This window comes from Ranitomeya variabilis, chromosome 1 (assembly GCF_051348905.1).
Source record: "Ranitomeya variabilis isolate aRanVar5 chromosome 1, aRanVar5.hap1, whole genome shotgun sequence".
NCBI lineage: Eukaryota > Metazoa > Chordata > Amphibia > Anura > Dendrobatidae > Ranitomeya > Ranitomeya variabilis.
This window is the reverse complement of record NC_135232.1, coordinates 134168501-134188496: the sequence shown is the minus strand read 5'-3', so window position 1 is coordinate 134188496 and position 19996 is coordinate 134168501. Positions and strand designations below refer to the sequence as shown.

Below are 19996 nucleotides of genomic sequence, written 5' to 3'. Positions count from 1 at the left end.
AATAAATAACATTTCCCACATGTCTACTTTACATCAGCACAATTTTGGAAACAATCTTTTTTTGTTAGGATGTTATAAGTTAAGGGTTAAAAGTTCAGTGATTTCTCATTTTTCCATCAAAATTTACAAAACCATTTTTTTAGGGACCACCTCATATTTGAAGTGAGTTTGGCGGGTCAATGTAACAGAAAATACCCAAAAGTGACACCATTCTAAAAACTGCACCCCTCAAGGTGCGAAAAAACACATTCAAGAAGTTTATTAACGCTTCAGGTGCTTCACGAGAACTAAAGCAATGTGAAAGGAAAAAATGAACATTTTACTTTACACCCAAACTTTTTTATTTTCACAAGGATATCAAGAGAAAATGGACCACAAAATTTGTTGTGCAAATTCTCCTGAGTATGCCGATACTCCGTATGTGGGGGAAAGCCACTGTTTGGGTGTATGGCAGGGCTCAGAAGGGAGGGAGCATCATTTGACTTTTTGAATGCAAAATTGTCTGGATTCAATGGCGGGCGCTATGTCGGGTTTGGAGACCCCCTGATGTACCTAAACAGTGGAAATCCCCCAATTCTAACTTCAATCCTAATACAGCCCTAACCCCAACCCTAACCCCAACACACCCCTAACCCTAATCCCAACTCTAACCACAACCATAACCCTAACCACCACACAACCATAGCCCCAATCCCAATTCTAACCCTAGCCCCAACCCTAATCATAGCCCCACTTCTAACCCTAGCCCCAACCCTAACCCTAGCCCCAACACTAGCTCTAACCCCAACCTGTTGTGAGTTTGGTTTTTGGGCTCCCCCGGTGGTCACTGGTGGTACTGGACTTGTGTGCTTCACTTTCTCTGTTCACCTGTTTCCATCAGGATATGGGTGTATCCTATTTAGCCTTGCTGCTCAGTTATTCTAGTGCCGGCCATCAATGTAACCAGAGCCTTTCTGTTGCATGTTCCTGCTTCTAGACTACTATCAGCTAAGTTGGACTCTTAGTCCTAAGTTTGTTTTGCATTTTTGTTCCAGTTCACAGTTATGTTATTTTTCTGTAGCTGGAAGCTCTTGTGGGCCGAAATTGCCACTCCGGTGTCATGAGTTGACACATGAGTCTTAAAGTAATTTCGGGATGGTATTTTAATAGGGTTTTCAGCTGACCGTGAAGTTCCCTATTGTATCTTCTTGCTATCTAGTAAGCGGACCTCGCTTTGCTGAACCTACCTTCATACTGCGTATGTCTTTTCCTCTGAACTCACCGTCAATATATGTGGGGGGCTTCTGTCTCCTTTTTGGGGGAATTTCCCTAGAGGTAAGCCAGGTCTGTCTTTTCCTCTATTAGGGTGAGTTAGTTCTCCGGCTGGCGCTAGGCGTCTAGGGATAAAACGTAGGTACGCCACCCGGCCACTGTTAGTTGTGTGGTAGGTTTAGCTCACGGTCAGCTCGAGATTCCATCACCCAAGAGCTGTTCTGTTAGTTATGTTCTCTGACGTTCCCTTGCCATTGGGAACCATGACAGTATGGCCGGACCAGTGTTAAAACCGTTGGCAGAAGAAAGGAGAGAAAAAGAAGTCTGCAGATTTTTTTTTTTTTTTCCTCTGAGCTTGCTCTATAGTTGACTTAGTTGCATTTCTGCTCTAATTGCAGCCTTTGTCTCTCTCTCTCTCCTTCTAATCCTTGAATGGCTCTGATCTCACCTGATTAAAATGGATCCTCAGAGTTTGGCTACAGGTTTGAATAATCTTGCTACGAAGGTTCAAAATTTACAGGATTTTGTTATTCATGCTCCTATATCTGAACCTAGAATTCCTATACCAGAATTTTTCTCCGGGGATAGATCTCGTTTCCTGAATTTCAAAAATAATTGTAAATTATTTCTTTCCCTGAGATCTCGCTCCGCTGGAGATCCCGCACAGCAGGTTAGGATAGTAATTTCCTTGCTGCGGGGTGACCCTCAAGACTGGGCATTTGCATTGGCACCCGGGGATCCTGCGTTGCTCAATGTGGATGCGTTTTTTCTGGCTTTGGGGTTGCTTTATGAGGAACCTAACTTAGAGATTCAGGCGGAAAAAGCCTTGATAGCCCTATCTCAAGGGCAAGATGAAGCTGAAATATACTGCCAAAAATTTCGTAAATGGTCTGTGCTTACTCAGTGGAATGAGTGCGCCCTGGCGGCGAATTTCAGAGAGGGTCTCTCTGATGCCATTAAAGATGTTATGGTGGGGTTCCCTGCACCTACAGGTCTGAATGAGTCCATGACAATGGCTATTCAGATTGATCGGCGTTTGCGGGAGCGCAAACCTGTGCACCATTTGGCGGTGTCTTCTGAGAAGGCTCCAGAAAATATGCAATGTGATAGAATTCTGTCCAGAAGCGAACGGCAGAATTTTAGGCGAAAAAATGGGTTGTGCTTCTATTGTGGTGATTCAACTCATGTTATATCAGCATGCTCTAAACGTACAAAAAAGGTTGATAAGTCTATTTCAATTGGCACTTTGCAGTCTAAGTTTATTCTGTCTGTGACCTTGATTTGTTCATTATCGTCAATTACCGCGGATGCCTATGTCGACTCTGGCGCCGCTTTGAGTCTAATGGATTGGTCCTTTGCCAGGCGCTGTGGGTTTGATCTAGAGCCTCTGGAAGTTCCTATACCTCTGAAGGGTATTGACTCTACACCATTGGCTAGTAATAAACCACAATACTGGACACAAGTGACTATGCGTATGAATCCAGACCATCAGGAGATGATTCGCTTCCTTGTGTTGTATAATCTACATGACGTTTTGGTGCTCGGATTACCATGGTTACAATCTCATAACCCAGTCCTTGACTGGAAAGCAATGTCTGTGTTAAGCTGGGGATGTCAGGGGGCTCATGGGGATGTACCTTTGGTTTCCATTTCGTCATCTATTCCCTCTGAGATTCCGGAATTTTTATCTGATTATCGTGATGTTTTTGAGGAGCCTAAGCTTGGTTCACTACCTCCTCACAGAGATTGCGATTGTACCATAGATCTGATTCCGGGCAGTAAATTTCCAAAGGGTCGTTTATTTAATCTATCTGTACCTGAACATGCTGCTATGCGAGAATATATTAAGGAGTCCCTGGAAAAGGGACATATTCGTCCTTCTTCATCTCCCTTAGGAGCCGGTTTTTTCTTTGTATCTAAAAAAGATGGCTCTTTGAGGCCGTGTATTGATTATCGACTCTTGAATAAAATTACAGTCAAATATCAGTATCCTCTGCCACTGCTGACTGATTTGTTTGCTCGAATAAAAGGGGCTAAGTGGTTCTCTAAGATTGATCTCCGTGGGGCGTATAATTTGGTGCGAATTAAGCAGGGGGATGAGTGGAAAACCGCATTTAATACGCCCGAGGGCCATTTTGAGTATTTAGTAATGCCTTTTGGTCTTTCAAATGCCCCTTCAGTCTTTCAGTCCTTTATGCATGACATTTTCCGTGAATATTTGGATAAATTTATGATCGTGTATCTGGATGATATTTTGATTTTTTCGGATGACTGGGATTCTCATGTCCAACAGGTCAGGAGGGTTTTTCAGGTTTTGCGGGCTAATTCCTTGTGTGTGAAGGGTTCTAAGTGTATTTTTGGGGTTCAAAAGATTTCTTTTTTGGGGTACATTTTTTCCCCCTCTTCCATTGAGATGGATCCTGTCAAGGTTCGGGCTATTTGTGATTGGACGCAACCTTCTTCTCTTAAGAGCCTTCAGAAATTTTTGGGCTTTGCTAATTTTTATCGTCGATTTATAACTGGTTTTTCTGATGTTGCTAAACCTTTGACTGATTTGACCAAAAAGGGTGCTGATGTTGCTGATTGGTCCCCTGCTGCTGTGGAGGCCTTTCGGGAGCTTAAGCGCCGCTTTACTTCCGCCCCTGTGTTGCGTCAGCCTGATGTTACTCTTCCTTTTCAGGTTGAGGTCGATGCTTCCGAGATCGGAGCTGGGGCGGTCTTGTCGCAGAAAAGTTCCGACTGCTCCGTGATGAGACCTTGTGCGTTCTTTTCTCGAAAATTTTCGCCCGCCGAGCGAAATTATGATATTGGTAATCGGGAGCTTTTGGCTATGAAGTGGGCTTTTGAGGAGTGGCGTCATTGGCTTGAGGGGGCTAGACATCAGGTGGTGGTATTGACCGATCACAAGAATTTGATTTATCTTGAGTCTGCCAGGCGCCTGAATCCTAGACAGGCGCGCTGGTCGTTGTTTTTCTCTCGGTTTAATTTTGTGGTCTCATACTTACCAGGTTCTAAAAATGTGAAGGCGGATGCCCTTTCTAGGAGTTTTGAGCCTGATTCCCCTGGTGATTCTGAACCTACAGGTATCCTTAAGGATGGGGTGATATTATCTGCTGTTTCCCCAGACCTGCGACGGGCTTTGCAGGAGTTTCAGGCAGATAGACCTGATCGTTGCCCGCCTGGTAGACTGTTTGTTCCTGATGATTGGACCAGTAGAGTCATCTCGGAGGTTCATTCTTCTGTGTTGGCAGGTCATCCCGGGATCTTTGGTACCAGGGATTTGGTGGCTAGGTCCTTCTGGTGGCCTTCCCTGTCTCGAGATGTACGAGTTTTTGTGCAGTCTTGTGATGTTTGTGCTCGGGCCAAACCTTGTTGTTCTCGGGCTAGCGGATTGTTGTTATCTTTGCCTATTCCGAAGAGGCCTTGGACTCACATCTCTATGGATTTTATTTCTGATCTCCCTGTTTCTCAGAAAATGTCTGTCATCTGGGTGGTGTGTGACCGTTTTTCAAAGATGGTTCATTTGGTGCCCTTGCCTAAGTTGCCTTCCTCATCCGAGTTGGTTCCTCTGTTTTTTCAAAATGTGGTTCGCTTGCATGGTATTCCGGAGAATATCGTTTCTGACAGGGGGACCCAGTTCGTGTCTAGATTTTGGCGGGCGTTCTGTGCTAGGATGGGCATTGATTTGTCTTTTTCGTCTGCGTTCCATCCTCAGACTAATGGCCAGACTGAGCGAACTAATCAGACCTTGGAGACTTATTTGAGGTGTTTTGTGTCTGCGGATCAGGATGACTGGGTTGCCTTTTTGCCGTTGGCGGAGTTTGCCCTCAATAATCGGGCTAGTTCTGCCACTTTGGTTTCTCCTTTCTTTTGCAATTCGGGGTTTCATCCTTGTTTTTCTTCCGGTCAGGTGGAGTCTTCGGATTGTCCTGGAGTGGATACTGTGGTGGATAGGTTGCATTGGATTTGGGGACAGGTGGTGGACAATTTGGAGTTGTCCCAGGAGAAGACTCGGCATTTTGCTAACCGCCGTCGTCGTGTTGGTCCTCGTCTTCGTGTTGGGGACTTGGTGTGGTTGTCTTCTCGTTTTGTCCCTATGAGGGTTTCTTCTCCTAAGTTTAAGCCTCGGTTCATCGGCCCGTATAAGATTTTGGAGATTCTTAACCCCTTGTCCTTTCGATTGGACCTCCCAGCATCTTTTTCTATCCATAATGTCTTCCATCGGTCATTATTGCGCAGGTATGAGGTACCGGTTGTGCCTTCCGTTGAGCCTCCCGCTCCGGTGTTGGTTGAGGGTGAATTGGAGTACGTTGTGGAGAAGATCTTGGACTCCCGTGTTTCCAGACGGAAACTTCAGTATCTGGTCAAGTGGAAGGGCTACGGTCAAGAGGATAATTCTTGGGTGACAGCCTCTGATGTTCATGCCTCTGATTTGGTCCGTGCCTTTCATAGGGCTCGTCCTGATCGCCCTGGTGGTTCTTGTGAGGGTTCGGTGCCCCCTCCTTGAGGGGGGGGTACTGTTGTGAGTTTGGTTTTTGGGCTCCCCCGGTGGTCACTGGTGGTACTGGACTTGTGTGCTTCACTTTCTCTGTTCACCTGTTTCCATCAGGATATGGGTGTATCCTATTTAGCCTTGCTGCTCAGTTATTCTAGTGCCGGCCATCAATGTAACCAGAGCCTTTCTGTTGCATGTTCCTGCTTCTAGACTACTATCAGCTAAGTTGGACTCTTAGTCCTAAGTTTGTTTTGCATTTTTGTTCCAGTTCACAGTTATGTTATTTTTCTGTAGCTGGAAGCTCTTGTGGGCCGAAATTGCCACTCTCCGGTGTCATGAGTTGACACATGAGTCTTAAAGTAATTTCGGGATGGTATTTTAATAGGGTTTTCAGCTGACCGTGAAGTTCCCTATTGTATCTTCTTGCTATCTAGTAAGCGGACCTCGCTTTGCTGAACCTACCTTCATACTGCGTATGTCTTTTCCTCTGAACTCTCCGTCAATATATGTGGGGGGCTTCTGTCTCCTTTTTGGGGGAATTTCCCTAGAGGTAAGCCAGGTCTGTCTTTTCCTCTATTAGGGTGAGTTAGTCCTCCGGCTGGCGCTAGGCGTCTAGGGATAAAACGTAGGTACGCCACCCGGCCACTGTTAGTTGTGTGGTAGGTTTAGCTCACGGTCAGCTCGAGATTCCATCACCCAAGAGCTGTTCTGTTATTTATGTTCTCTGACGTTCCCTTGCCATTGGGAACCATGACACCAACCCTTACGGAAAAAAATACATTTTTTCATTTTATTATTTTTACTTAACTAAGGAGGTGATAAAGGGGGGTTTGATTTACTTTTTATTTTATTTTGATCACTGTGATAGGGTCTATCACAGTGATCAAAATGAACCAATAGGAAAAATCTCCTATTGTTGCCGAGTAATGGCCGGCAGATCTCGGTGGGTGCACTGCGCATGTGCCTGCCATTTTCTTCCAGGAAGATGATGTGGAGGGCCGGGGGACGGAGCAGGAGGGATGCTAGATCATAACAGAGGAGAGAGAAAGAAATGTGAAATCTGACTTTTTTTTTTTGCGATCAACGTTTTTTCGGTGAATAGCGGGGATCACAAGCCTGGGGACGGTAAAAACTGACCCGAATCATTTTCTAACACTGGGGGAGAAATAAGGTCCCCTAACTGCTGCCGTTAAAAGGTGTATCGGCGATCGTTAAGTGGTTAAAAATACACAAATTTGGTATCGCTGCATTCGTAAAAGTTCTATCTATTAAAATATAAAGTAAATTAATCCAATCAGTAAACGGCATAACGAGAAAAGAAATAAAAATGCCAGAATTGCGTTTTTTTGGTCGCCGCATTAAATTGATTTATGTTATGAGTTATCAGTTATGGCTCTACGAAGAAGGGGAGTAAAGAACAAAAAAAACAGAAGGAGTTAAAGAACAATTTAGGTGGGTACGATTTCGACCTATTAATGATCATTAAATCGACTATATCTAAATTGCCTCACTTTTCGTCATATTTTCATGGGCCAACGTTAATACTATCTCAGTGCACATGAATCATCTTTTATAGGCTGCACGTCCCCTGCTCACGGAGTGATGTGGTGCAAATAATGATTGTTATTCTGGCATAAACAATCCATTTTTCATACTACCATGCATTTTGCTTGTTTGCTACGTGATCGCCACCACATTTAGTGGGGAAAAAAGTATTTAGTCAGCCACCAATTGTGCAAGTTCTCCCACTTTAAAAGATGTGAGAGGCCTGTAATTGACATCATAGGTAGACCACAACTATGAGAGTCAGAATTGAGAAAGTAAATCCAGAAACTCACCTTGTCTGATTTGGCAAGATTTATTTTGCACATTATGGTGGAAAATAAGTATTTGGTGGGAGAACTTGCACAATTGGTGGCTGGCTAAACACTTGTTTTCCCCACTGTATATGTGCCAAAAATCAGGAGTTGGCTTGTGGAAATGCAGATTTACTCTGCGGTTAAAGCAAAATATCACTACAATCACTCTGGTTGTTGTGGTCATTAGCTCCAGATTTCCTGGGACTTTAGTTTCCTGTAGGCGTCCCACATAAACAGACACTAAACCTTGCTTTTTGGTACTTTCTTCTTGTTGTTTGCTGTGTGGACAGTTTCCAATAAACCATAAAATCTTAGAGAGAATTTCCCAGAAACTCTTTCCCCCCAGGAGAAGTGCTGCAGGAGACGTGTATATTGCAGGTACTTTCCGCTCTGACATCTAATCTTTGTTAGGATAACGTGACTATATAAACGCCGTGTGGGGCTATAATTGGACACATTATCGCTGTGAAAAGTCTTGTAATAAAATATACAATTAGAATACAAAAATTTATGGGAAGCCATGTCATTATCTCTATGCCAAAATAAGCAGACTGTAAATAGACTCAGTGTGAGCAGAACAATGCGATGGACCTTGAAGTTGAACTTCTTGGAAAATATAACAACCTGCTCGTACATTCCTCCATTCAGCTCAGTGTACAGGGGTAAAGGGGGCTGATGTGTATAGGTAAGCTCACCCTTGGACCGGTAATGTACGGTGCACCAGAGGATATGGATTTATGGATTATAAACGCATCATAAAATTATTCAACAATTATAATCCCATTTGGACAGTTGAGTGGAAAATAAAAAGAAAACATTTATAAAGCACGTGCAGCAAGCTAGACTTGACACATGATAATTGTCACAATTATAAAATAATGATCAAAAAATTATAATAAATTAAAAAAAAAAAAAAAAAATATATATATATATATATATATATATATATATATATATATATATATATATATATAGTTAATGCACTCTGGAAGCCATTTGGAACACAAAGTCACAGGGTTTTTATATAATAAGCTGAATAGTATTTATTTCCACAATAAATAAATGGCTGCACAATATCAATATCAAAACCATGAACATAAAATCTTAGCCTTGTCCAGGTGCTGACTAAACATACAGACCCTGACTACGCAGTCAGGTAACAGTCCGAGGTCAAAATACCAGAAGGATAGCAGAACAGAGCAAATGGGTTAAATACATGCATGGTCAGTATGAGGTCCAAGGTCAGGCAAAGAAAGATCAACAAACAGAACGGTCAGGCAAAGAAAGATCAACAAACAGAACACAAAGCACACAGAGACAAACCACAAAAAAAGCTGAATGTACATCTGGCAGAGGTCTGGGACTAATAGCCAGTTAAGTAGCCTGGCAATCACCTGGGACAATGAGCACTTGAAGACAACCAGCACTTCAGTCTCAGATTGGATGGCTGAACTGTCAAAACACTGACAGCTCAACAAGCCCCTGCACCAGACTGGACTCAGCTGTCAATCAAAGTACTGACAGCTTCAGAAATCCCCTGTACCTAAATGGACAGTTGAACAGTCAATAACTGTATCCTAGACATACTGAGGGATGGAATTATGACATCTATCACCAGGTTTAAGAGATTTCCAGGGAAGCATAACATAGGGGCAGCGAGCCCGATTCCAGCAATGTGTCACTTACTGGGCTTCTTGCTGTACCTTTGATAAAGTCAACATTTGATCTTCTGCTGCTCTGCTAGTCCTCTCAGTGATAAGCTTTGTCTAATCCCACCTGCACCACTTACTGATAGAATTCCATGTACACTGTGCATAGAAAGAAAGCTGCAAATCAGTGACAGGAGCTGAATAGCCTCAGCTTATAAGTATAAAGAAACCATAGAAGAAGCTCATCACTGAGAGGACTAACAGAGCTGCAGCAGATAAAACACTGCTTGTCAAAACTACAGCAAGAAGTCAAGTAAGTTGTATACCGCTGGAAACAGAATTTCTGCCCCTGTTTCAACTGGTCTCAAATGATACTATACCACTCACCTCCATATGACAGTACCGTCATCTTGTGGACTGAGCCATCATCTGTCATTGATGCAACAATGATTTGTGGAATTGTTCACAGTCTAGGAGTCTTACCTGTAAACTATTAAAAATGATGAAGACGACCAACATCCAGAGGTGTCTGTAGCCAACATGTAATCCTCCCCAAAGCCAGGTCACCGATATTACAGCAAAGAGATACAAAATAAGTGGGATTTCTGCAAGAAAAAACATATTACCCTAGGATGTTACTTGTCAAAACTCTGATCGCTTTATATGTTTACAGCTTTGTCAGAGATAATATATAGCAAATGTTAAAAATATATCACAGGGGAGAAAAAACTAAATCGAAGGTTCTATGTCTGAATGTATTTTTTCAATCTGATCTGGGATATGGAAATTCTGAGTAATTTAAAGTGGTTGCTATGGATACACAGCCTTTTATGAGGCCTTGTAAGATTGGTTCTTATGGTCATGCTGTTTTTCTCAGATTACTTATATTCCACAGACATAAAGTTGGCTGAAGCTGCCGATATCGACAGGTTGGGCCGACGGTCTAATGTGTATGGGGAGGTTAGCCGACTGGTGGTTGGGAGAAATGTCGATTACATATATCTGATTTTGGATTTCCAATTGCATGGTTCTCTCTGAGAAAAGCTGTCTTCTGATGAGTCAGCCGGCAGCTTTATCATACAGGACATAGTAGCGCTAGGTCGTCTGAGCGTGCCTGTGTGAGTGTTGGTTCAGACAGTCATTGTTCGGCTGTCAGCCATCTAATATGTATGGCCACCCTTAGGTGTTGATCTGAAGGCACTAATCTGAGGATAAGGAACAAGCAAAGAGCCCTTAAGCACCACTTCAGCGGGTTACTTACCAGCCGCAGTCTTTATCTTTTATCGGTATTGCTCTGGTTGGTTTCCAGCAGTTTGTGACCTGATGGATCGACTGTAAGTCACTAATCATTGTAGGTCTATGAGAGCCAGAACGGGGCCAGAACGAGGCCCTCAGACTTGTACTTAGAGCTTGTGGCTGGTACCTCTGACTTCTGATCAGTCAGGAGCTGGGGTCACAAGATGGCGACGCTGGACCAGAGAAGTGCAGGGAAGAGCTGAAGATGGTGGCTGGTATGTATAATACTAGGGTCAGGAAACTTAGTTAGTAGCACCACTCCAGCGCTGAAATAAGAAAACACATGCTCGAGTGGTGCTTTAAGGCCACTGTATATGCAGCGCCCCAGAGTCCTGGTCGTTGCAGTACTGTGGCTCCGCCACTAAGGGGAGCTATGGTACGTCTGATGGCACTGAAGGAGTTCATCTGACCAGGTATCACAGACACCAATACATTTCACAGCCGGGCCTCCAGGGGGAGCTAAGGGTTCTATTCATTAGGCCACTCCCCACCATTGTGGGTAAACTGGGGGTCAGGCAGAAAGTTAGACAGAAAGCTGACTGGGTTGGAACCAGGCAACACCTTGTGGCAGAGGGTGTTGTGGGAGAAGATTCGGTAGGGTCCCTGTCAGGGGTGGGATCCTGAAAGAGGCTTGGCAACTTGAGCGAACGTAACAGGACCGTGCCTGCTCAGTATAGCGGCGGTACCCAAGGAGGGATTGGAAGCGAGATAGATTGTGCTGAGTGAGAAACGAGATCAAAGCAACAAGGAGAATACCAGTAGGAGTCGTGCTGTAAGACCGAGGCAACATCCTACTGAGGCGCACAACCGGCGGCCGGAACGCCGAGGGAGTATTACAATATTCAGCTTCAAGCAATACTCTAAACCAACGGCAGGACAGTCAGTCTAAGGCGGGCTGTCTCACCTAAATCACCTATGCAGTCTTGGGGGGCAACTTGTGGAGAGGGGCGACTCTAGGGTCCCGGAAGAGCTCCGAGCCTACCCGTCATACGGGTGCCGTCCTAACCGTAACATCAGGGAGGGACGGAGGATTAGCAGGACATCATCTAATCGAGTTGTGAGGGAACTTAAGAAACGGACACAACAGTTGTGGTGACTTTCCGTAAGCACAGCAGGGAAGGACCACAACACATAGCGCTAGCAGGAAGGCGCAGATTTCCACCTGTTAAGAGAACTCTGGAGGTGCCATTGGACCGGCCGGACTTGCGCAGCCTGGTTATCCGGATTCCGGACTGAGGACCCAGAGATCTTCAGTAAAGAGGTAAAGAGACTGCAACCTGGTGTCCTCGTTATTTACTGCACCGCACCACTACGGCATCACCACCACCATCATCTATCCACATCTATTATTGTACGCCCCTCAGCAGGGTCGCGGACCGGGTCTAGCCACCATGACAACCCCAGAGCAGAGACTCAGAGGCCCGGTATCGGGTACCCCTCGGCCCTGCGGCAGTGGGGGCGCTACAACTTGGCGTCACGAACAGGATCTACTTAAGCCTGAAGAATCAGGTCATGTGTGCCTTGGAACTGTGATTTACTGTGCTTGGGACTGTACTTTATTGCAAAGACTGTGCTGTGCCACTTGCCGCCAAAATCCGCCGCCATTACAGCGCTGAGGAGAGCGCAGGAGAAGAAGATTGGCGTGGAGTGGGCGTAGGCAAGCTGGAGAGCACGAACAACAATGACCGCCCAGTCTAAATATTGCTGTGTTCTGAGGACGTGTCCGTCAGCAGTCGAGACCCGCCTTCTGATTTTCTATGCTGGACGGAAACCGAAGAAACGAAACTATGACTCAGGTGAGGTGGAACTGGAGACCAAGGAAGGCTTGCAGAAAAGAATGGCCCCGCATCGACCCCCGTCACCAGCGGATTATTCTGATATGCCCCCGCTGGAGGACTTGCATCCCTGGGAGCTGCCGATGGGGCATCCCGTGCCTGAATGGTCCCCGGTTCGTACGCCTTCCACAGGAGAGGGGAGCGGCGCCGGAGGAGCTACCGCAAGTGAAGGTACCCAGTGCCGCGATCCCCGGGGAGACCACCTCACCCCTGCACACGACCCGGCCACTGCTGCGACCAGTGGCGCCCCGATGTCCCCGCCGTCTGGCACCAATGCACCGGGGGGGCATGACCTCGGGCCCTTCCCCTGGGGGGAATATCGAAACCACCTGATCGCGGAGTTCCAGCGAGAAGTGGAGCGGGAGGCGCGAGGAGAACTGCTGGAGGGCTCCCTGCCGAAATGGGGCGTTGTGGTTGTTTACCTGCCCCAGACAGGAAAGGGCTTCGTGCAGGAGATCGGGACAGCCCTGAGAGTCCGCATCACCCGGGATGAAGTGGAGCCCTGCCTGTGTGGAGATGGCGCCAAGTCCTTCCTGAAGCCGGGGGATGTGGTCACATACTGCCGGCACCTAAAGGGGAGCGGCTGGTGGGCCCGGGATATGCAGCGCTGCACTGCCGTTCTGGCGGTATCCCGCACCGAGGGGGAGGAGCTCGCCGCTGAAGCCGCTGCTGCCGCCGCCGCTGCTGCCAGCATTATCCATCGACCCACGCAGACACTCATCGCAGCGCACGACCTGGTCGTGCAGGAGACCCGAACCCACGGGGTGCACCTGGCCGCGGGAGTGAGCTTGGAGTCCGACCTGCCTGGCCTGCAGAGGGCCACCTGCCAGGTGAAGCCTCGGTGGGGGCTACTGAAAAATGAGTAAGAAACTGCATTACATGTAAATAGTTCCTTAACTGTTTGTTCGTTTCCTGATTTTTTTGCTGCTAGACCCGTCCAGGGTTAACTCTTAAGGGAATCCCTTTGTTGACCCGGGATCCCTATTGTTTTGTTTGCTTTTTCTAAGTTTGCACAAGTTTCCAGAACTGCCGCAATCATGAACAGTGCATGATACAAACTGCTTGTACATAGTTTGCACCTTCTTAAAGGTGCTCCCTACTGGTTTTACTTAACAAGAGACTCTTTGCGAAGATACCGCACCGGAGCCTTTGATGAGTACGGACTGGTAGCTTGAGAAGATATGCTACCTCATAGAGACTTGGTCACCCCTTAAAGGGGACGTTCACCTGTTGCACTTAAAGGGTGATATTGCTTTAAGACAGATAGTAATAATGCCTTGATAGAAGGAAATGATGATGTTTATATGAAGAAGTTATGTGTATTTACCAAGTTAATTGTGAAAAATGTTTAATAATGTTGATAGAAACATGGGGACAGACAGTGAACCCGTATGGGGTTAGTTAGTGAGTCCTCTTAGGAGCCATATAGAGATGGCCCATTGATCCAAAACTGAAAGTAATGTTATGTTCTATACTGTGTATAGTAGTTGAAAAGGCAGTAGGCCCGGGCTGAACGGGGCGGTCCTGTAACAGAAAGGAGAGGCAGAAGGTCTGGTGCCGTTAGGACAGGCGGTCCTGCAGATTTAAAGAGGGAGCATGAAAAAGTTAAATTGCCTTATGATGTGATTATAAGAAGGTCTTTAGTGGATTCAGAGTGTACGTCCTTAAAGGCAAAGTTAAATTATTGTTCGAGCATTTGTACTAAGTAGAATACCCGGTTGGGTAAAGAGAGTTATTTATAGAAAAGTTATTTAAAAGTATTTAACCATGTTTGTAACGTTCAAGTGTCCTCACCTCCCATAAAGGGAAGCTCTGTTCAAGTATACTTATTGTTATTGCACTCAACAAAATTGTATGTCTTTTTGCTAACCTGTATTGTTGTTTTCTTCCCAGTCCAGGAGTACTGGATTTAACCGGGGGGGAGTGCAGCGCCCCAGAGTCCTGGTCGTTGCAGTACTGTGGCTCTGCCACTAAGGGGAGCTATGGTACGTCTGATGGCACTGAAGGAGTTCATCTGACCAGGTATCACAGACACCAATACATTTCACAGCCGGGCCTCCAGGGGGAGCTAAGGGTTCTATTCATTAGGCCACTCCCCACCATTGTGGGTAAACTGGGGGTCAGGCAGGAAGTTAGACAGAAAGCTGACTGGGTTGGAACCAGGCAACACCTTGTGGCAGAGGGTGTTGTGGGAGAAGATTTGGTAGGGTCCCTGTCAGGGGTGGGATCCTGACAGAGGTTTGGCAACTTGAGCGAACGTAACGGGACCGTGCCTGCTCAGTATAGCGGCGGTACCCAAGGAGGGATTGGAAGCGAGATAGATTGTGCTGAGTGAGAAACGAGATCAAAGCAACAAGGAGAATACCAGTAGGAGTCGTGCTGTAAGACCGAGGCAACATCCTACTGAGGCGCACAACCGGCGGCCGGAACGCCGAGGGAGTATTACAATATTCAGCTTCAAGCAATACTCTAAACCAACGGCAGGACAGTCAGTCTAAGGCGGGCTGTCTCACCTAAATCACCTATGCAGTCTTGGGGGGCAACTTGTGGAGAGGGGCAACTCTAGGGTCCCGGAAGAGCTCCGAGCCTACCCGTCATACGGGTGCCGTCCTAACCGTAACATCAGGGAGGGACGGAGGATTAGCAGGACATCATCTAATCGAGTTGTGAGCGAACTTAAGAAACGGACACAACAGTTGTGGGGACTTTCCGTAAGCACAGCAGGGAAAGACCACAACACATAGCGCTAGCAGGAAGGCGCAGATTTCCACCTGTTAAGAGAACTCTGGAGGTGCCATTGGACCGGCCGGACTTGCGCAGCCTGGTTATCCGGATTCCGGACTGAGGACCCAGAGATCTTCAGTAAAGAGGTAAAGAGACTGCAACCTGGTGTCCTCGTTATTTACTGCACCGCACCACTACGGCATCACCACCACCATCATCTATCCACATCTATTATTGTACGCCCCTCAGCAGGGTCACGGACCGGGTCTAGCCACCGTGACAACCCCAGAGCAGAGACTCAGAGGCCCGGTATCGGGTACCCCGCGGCCCTGCGGCAGTGGGGGCGCTACATATACTCTAGAGAAATGTTCTCAGGACCCACAGATTTTGGGGAGACCAGATGATTATCTGAATATTATGGGGTCCCTGTGACTCTACCCTGACAGAAAATGTCAGTGGAGAGAAGGAAGTTTTTTTCCCAGTTGTAAAGCAAGGCAGAATACGTTGGCGCCATAGCAATAAAGACTATGCAGGAAGCCCATGTAGTAGTCACAGGAGGCTTTGTACTGGGAATTATAGTTATACCATGTGAGTTATGCGTGGATATACTGGCTGACAGTATACAGTCTCTTTACTTTTCTTCTGCAGCAGGGAGACAGTATAATATATTTTACAGTCATCACCTTAGGGCATAAAGAACACAAACAATATTTCTGAGAAACAGCACCTGAACTTCAAAGAAAAAATACATTTTGCAGAGTGGAGTTTTCAGGTATAGTTTGTTATGAAAATGGAAAGTTTAGACCCTGGAGAAAGATTAAATTCTGTTTAAATTACTATCTATTATTAGGTGCTTCAGCTGTCGGACTGTCATTCTTAAGACGCTTAAGGTGAGGGGGAACTCATCAAATATGCAATAAAAGTGTGGGCAGGAGGTTACAAAAAATGGGGCAAGAATAAGGTCTGTTCACAAAGTTCAGATTTTCTATCTGGGTTTTCCTGTGCAGAAAACCTGCTGTAGTAACATTGTGGAAAGAGATTTTAAAAATCCTATCCACAGGCAGCACAGAAAATCCACAGCATAAGAAGATCAGCGTTGGCCAATTTATGTTGCACCGTGAACAATCTGTATTGAAATCCGCAGCAGTGTTTGCTGCTTTGGATTTTGCTGCTGATTCTCCGTATTGGAAAGTTAAAGGCTCTGTCCACACTATGTCCACACATTTATTGTTAATGAATGCAAACATGCTCATCTTTATCATCTGTTTCTGCATTGGCTTTTTTCACACTGCATTCTGCAGCGCCCATTCAAGTTTTAGATAAAAGGATTTCTCTAAGGAAACCTCCGACATATCCTTATAATGCACTCAGTGGCATCTGTCTGCCAAAGGCTCCCCTGTTACAGGAATCATTGACGTCATGGCATACTTTTGTTTTTGCTGTAGGTTGTGTAGGGAATAGCACAGTCTGTTATATTTTGCTCACAGAGGCTAAGAGAAGACTCTGGGAGACTATGTGTACCTTGGCCATATATCTCAGGTGCTTTCTTGTTACATACAGCAAACATGTAGGGAAAACACCAAGTGAAAAGAAGCCTTAAATTAAAGCCTCATGCAGACGACCATATTTCCCCCTCAGACCAATGTTATTTTATGGGGCCGTGCACGTCTGATTTTTTCCTCGGACAGATTTGTTCGACCAGACAAATTGCAGCATGCACAATTTTGACTGCACTTGGATGATATCTGAGTGTTGTCTGATTGTCACGGACAGACAAGATGGAGAAAAAATTTTTTCCATCTTCTCATCCGAGAAAATCAGATTACACTATGATCAAAGTCTGATCGAAGTCTGATCAGAGTGTGATCAGCATACTTGGACCGTTTTTCTCGGATCAGAGAAAATACCAGGGATCGCCCCTGTGACCAAGCCTGCCGAGTGAGGGCTCCCAACGCCAGCAAATGCTTCAGCTGGATGTGCGTCCTCGGATGCATATTCAGCTGAAGTGTACTGTGGAGCATAGACCCATCGGCTCCATGCACTGCCAGCCAATCAGAGGCCAGCAGTTGACATTGGTGTGACCGGGTGTACATGGCAGTCATAGAATGCGCTCCCGTCAGTTGCACACTGAGGTCAGCTGATGGGTTCAGAAGAGGACGCTGGGTGGCGGAGGAGCGGATGGGAGGTGAGAATATATATATCAGACTCTAGTTATGACTATGGAAAATACTGCAAAATGTATTAAAAATACATTAACAAATCTATTTCTTTACATTTTTTTGCAAATAAAAGATGAAACCAGAATAGCCAAGAGAGAACCTCAGTGTGAATACTGCCTGATTGCAGATTATATTGTAGCGATAATAGTGTACAAATAATAGTGTACCTGTGGCATTGGGCTTGCCTCTAAACACGTCATCATATGCTTTCCATTGCTGTGTGACTTGGTATGCGTGGATGAAAACTACCAGTACAACTACAAGGCAAACCAATGGCACAAGAGCAGCCGTAAAGAGCGCTGCATAGACATTCGGAATAAAACACCTGTAAAATAAAAACACAAACGTTACTTAATCTGTTATGTTTATTAGTCTTATTTGGCTTACAGTATACATCCGACAATTAACGTCATACTTTTGTGCCCAACATCGTGTGCGTAGCATTACATTACATTGATGTAGTATTGGCAGCTGTTTTCCTGATACAAAGTGCCAACCCTTCTGCATAACCACAAGAGGGTGTGGCTCACAGATCCTCTGGGGCGTGTCTTTAGTCTGCTCTGCATAATTACCCTTGAGCCACGCTCCTTACTGCATAACCACAAGAGGGTGTGGCTCACAGATCCTCTGGGGCGTGTCTTTAGTCTGCTCTGCATAATTACCCTTGAGCCACGCTCCTTACTGCATAACCACAAGAGGGTGTGGCTCACAGATCCTCTGGGGCGTGTCTTTAGTCTGCTCTGCATAATTACCCTTGAGCCACGCTCCTTACTGCATAACCACAAGAGGGTGTGGCTCACAGATCCTCTGGGGCGTGTCTTTAGTCTGCTCTGCATAATTACCCTTGAGCCACGCTCCTTAGACCATAAAAATTAGCACTATATAAAAAGGGTCATGTTAAGGATCCTTTCCCCACTTAGGCTACTTTCACACTAGTGTTCTTTGCAATCTGTCGCAATGTGTCGTTTGGCCGAAAAAACGCATCCTGCAAAAGTGCTTGCAGGATGCATTTTTTCCCCATAGACTAACATTAAGCGACGTATTGCGACGGATTGACACATGTCGCAACCGTCGTGCGACGGTTGCGCCGTGTTGTGGCGGACCGTCGGCACAAAAAAACGCTACATGTAACGTTTTTTGCCGCTGACGGGCCACTTTTTCCGACCGCGCATGCGCGGCCGGAACTCCGCCCCCACCTCCCCGCACTTTCCCGCACCTCACAATGGGGCAGCGGATGTGTTGGAAAAATGCATCTGCTGCCCCCATTGTGTGTCGTATACAACGCTAGCGTCGGGAACGTCGGCCCGACGCACTGCGACGGGCTGAGCCCGACGCTAGTGTGAAAGTAGCCTTATCTGCCCCTCTCCCCTGTCTTCAGCACCGATCATTTACTTTCAGAAACTGCTGAAATCTGCCCTCAGTTCTGTCTTCACTAAGTAAAAAAAATTACTCCTGCTGCCTATACAACTCTATGAAGAAAGGAAAAGGACACAGTTTGGAGGGAGAAAAATTTCATTTTTACAACTTCTATTGAATAAATTCTGCAGAGGGGAAAACCATAAATAATACTTGATACAAGTCATATGATGACCAGAATTAGTGTTATTCCTCCTTCACACAGGACAGCTTATTCTGAAAAGTTAATGGATTTGAGGCACGAGGATAAACCTGAAGAAGTCCAGCATCATGCAGGCGCAATTAAAATCTTTATTAATAAACACCAGGAATCGGCCATGATCTTGATATTTGCACAGGATATACAATCCTCTGAAACAAGTGAGCGATGACACAGGTTTTCAGTGATGTACATTGCCTTGAATAATAATCTTTTTTTTTTTATATATTTTTATATAGCACTAACATATTCCACAGCGCTTTACAGTTTGCACACATTATCATCGCCATCCCAGATGGGGTTCACAATCTAGATTCCCTATCAGTATGTCTTTGGAGTGTGGGAGGAAACTGGAGAACCCGGAGGAAACCCACGACAACACGGGGAGAACATGCAAACTCCTTGCAGATGTTGGACATGGTGGGATTTGAACCCAGGACCACAGCGCTGCAAGGCTGCAGTGCTAACCACTGAGCCACCGTGCTGCCCAGTATGGTTGAATGGTCAACAATAAAAGCCGTGGACTGTACCAAGACCATAGCCCCTTCAGCCTAATCAGTGAGGGTGCGGAGGGCTGGATCGCCAGTGATCTGATAGTGAGGATGGACCATCAGTATCCAATATAACATGGCACTTTACACTAATTTCACCACCTATCAACAACCAGGTAAAAAGAGAAATAAGGTAAATCTTCACAACGCTCCATTTATGACTGCCTAGAAGCATTCTTGCACTGTCCTGGGTATTAATTATTGAGGGTTTTGTTAAGGTCTCTCTGGGAAGTTATGTTATTAAAGGCAAACACGAACATGTTTTATTGTTTTCTTATCTGGTGAACAAGCCGTGCCAACTATTGCTCTCACAGTAATGGACAGTGAGCGCCCTCTTAGCATGATATCAATAGTGAATGCAGCCCATTGACATTACTGCTAAGTATGCGGGAAAAGGAGGACAGCAACGTTGTAACAGATGATTGTTGTGGTCATCTGATCAACAAATGGCTCCATTCATTGTTATGGAGTGGGCTTCATGTTCTACGTCAGTACACAAGAC

General features: G+C 45.8%; 1 protein-coding gene across 1 annotated transcript in view; it reads right to left on the bottom strand.

Annotated features, from left to right (window-relative positions):
• ADGRV1 (adhesion G protein-coupled receptor V1) overlaps nucleotides 1-19996 on the bottom strand; it is a 742217-nt gene that overhangs the window by 9235 nt on the left and 712986 nt on the right. The window contains exons 87-88 of the mRNA XM_077289021.1: nucleotides 17496-17653; nucleotides 9738-9859 (exon numbers count right to left, since the gene is read on the bottom strand). Of these exons, the coding sequence (XP_077145136.1) occupies nucleotides 9738-9859; nucleotides 17496-17653 (280 nt within the window). The remainder of the gene's footprint in view (nucleotides 1-9737; nucleotides 9860-17495; nucleotides 17654-19996) is intronic.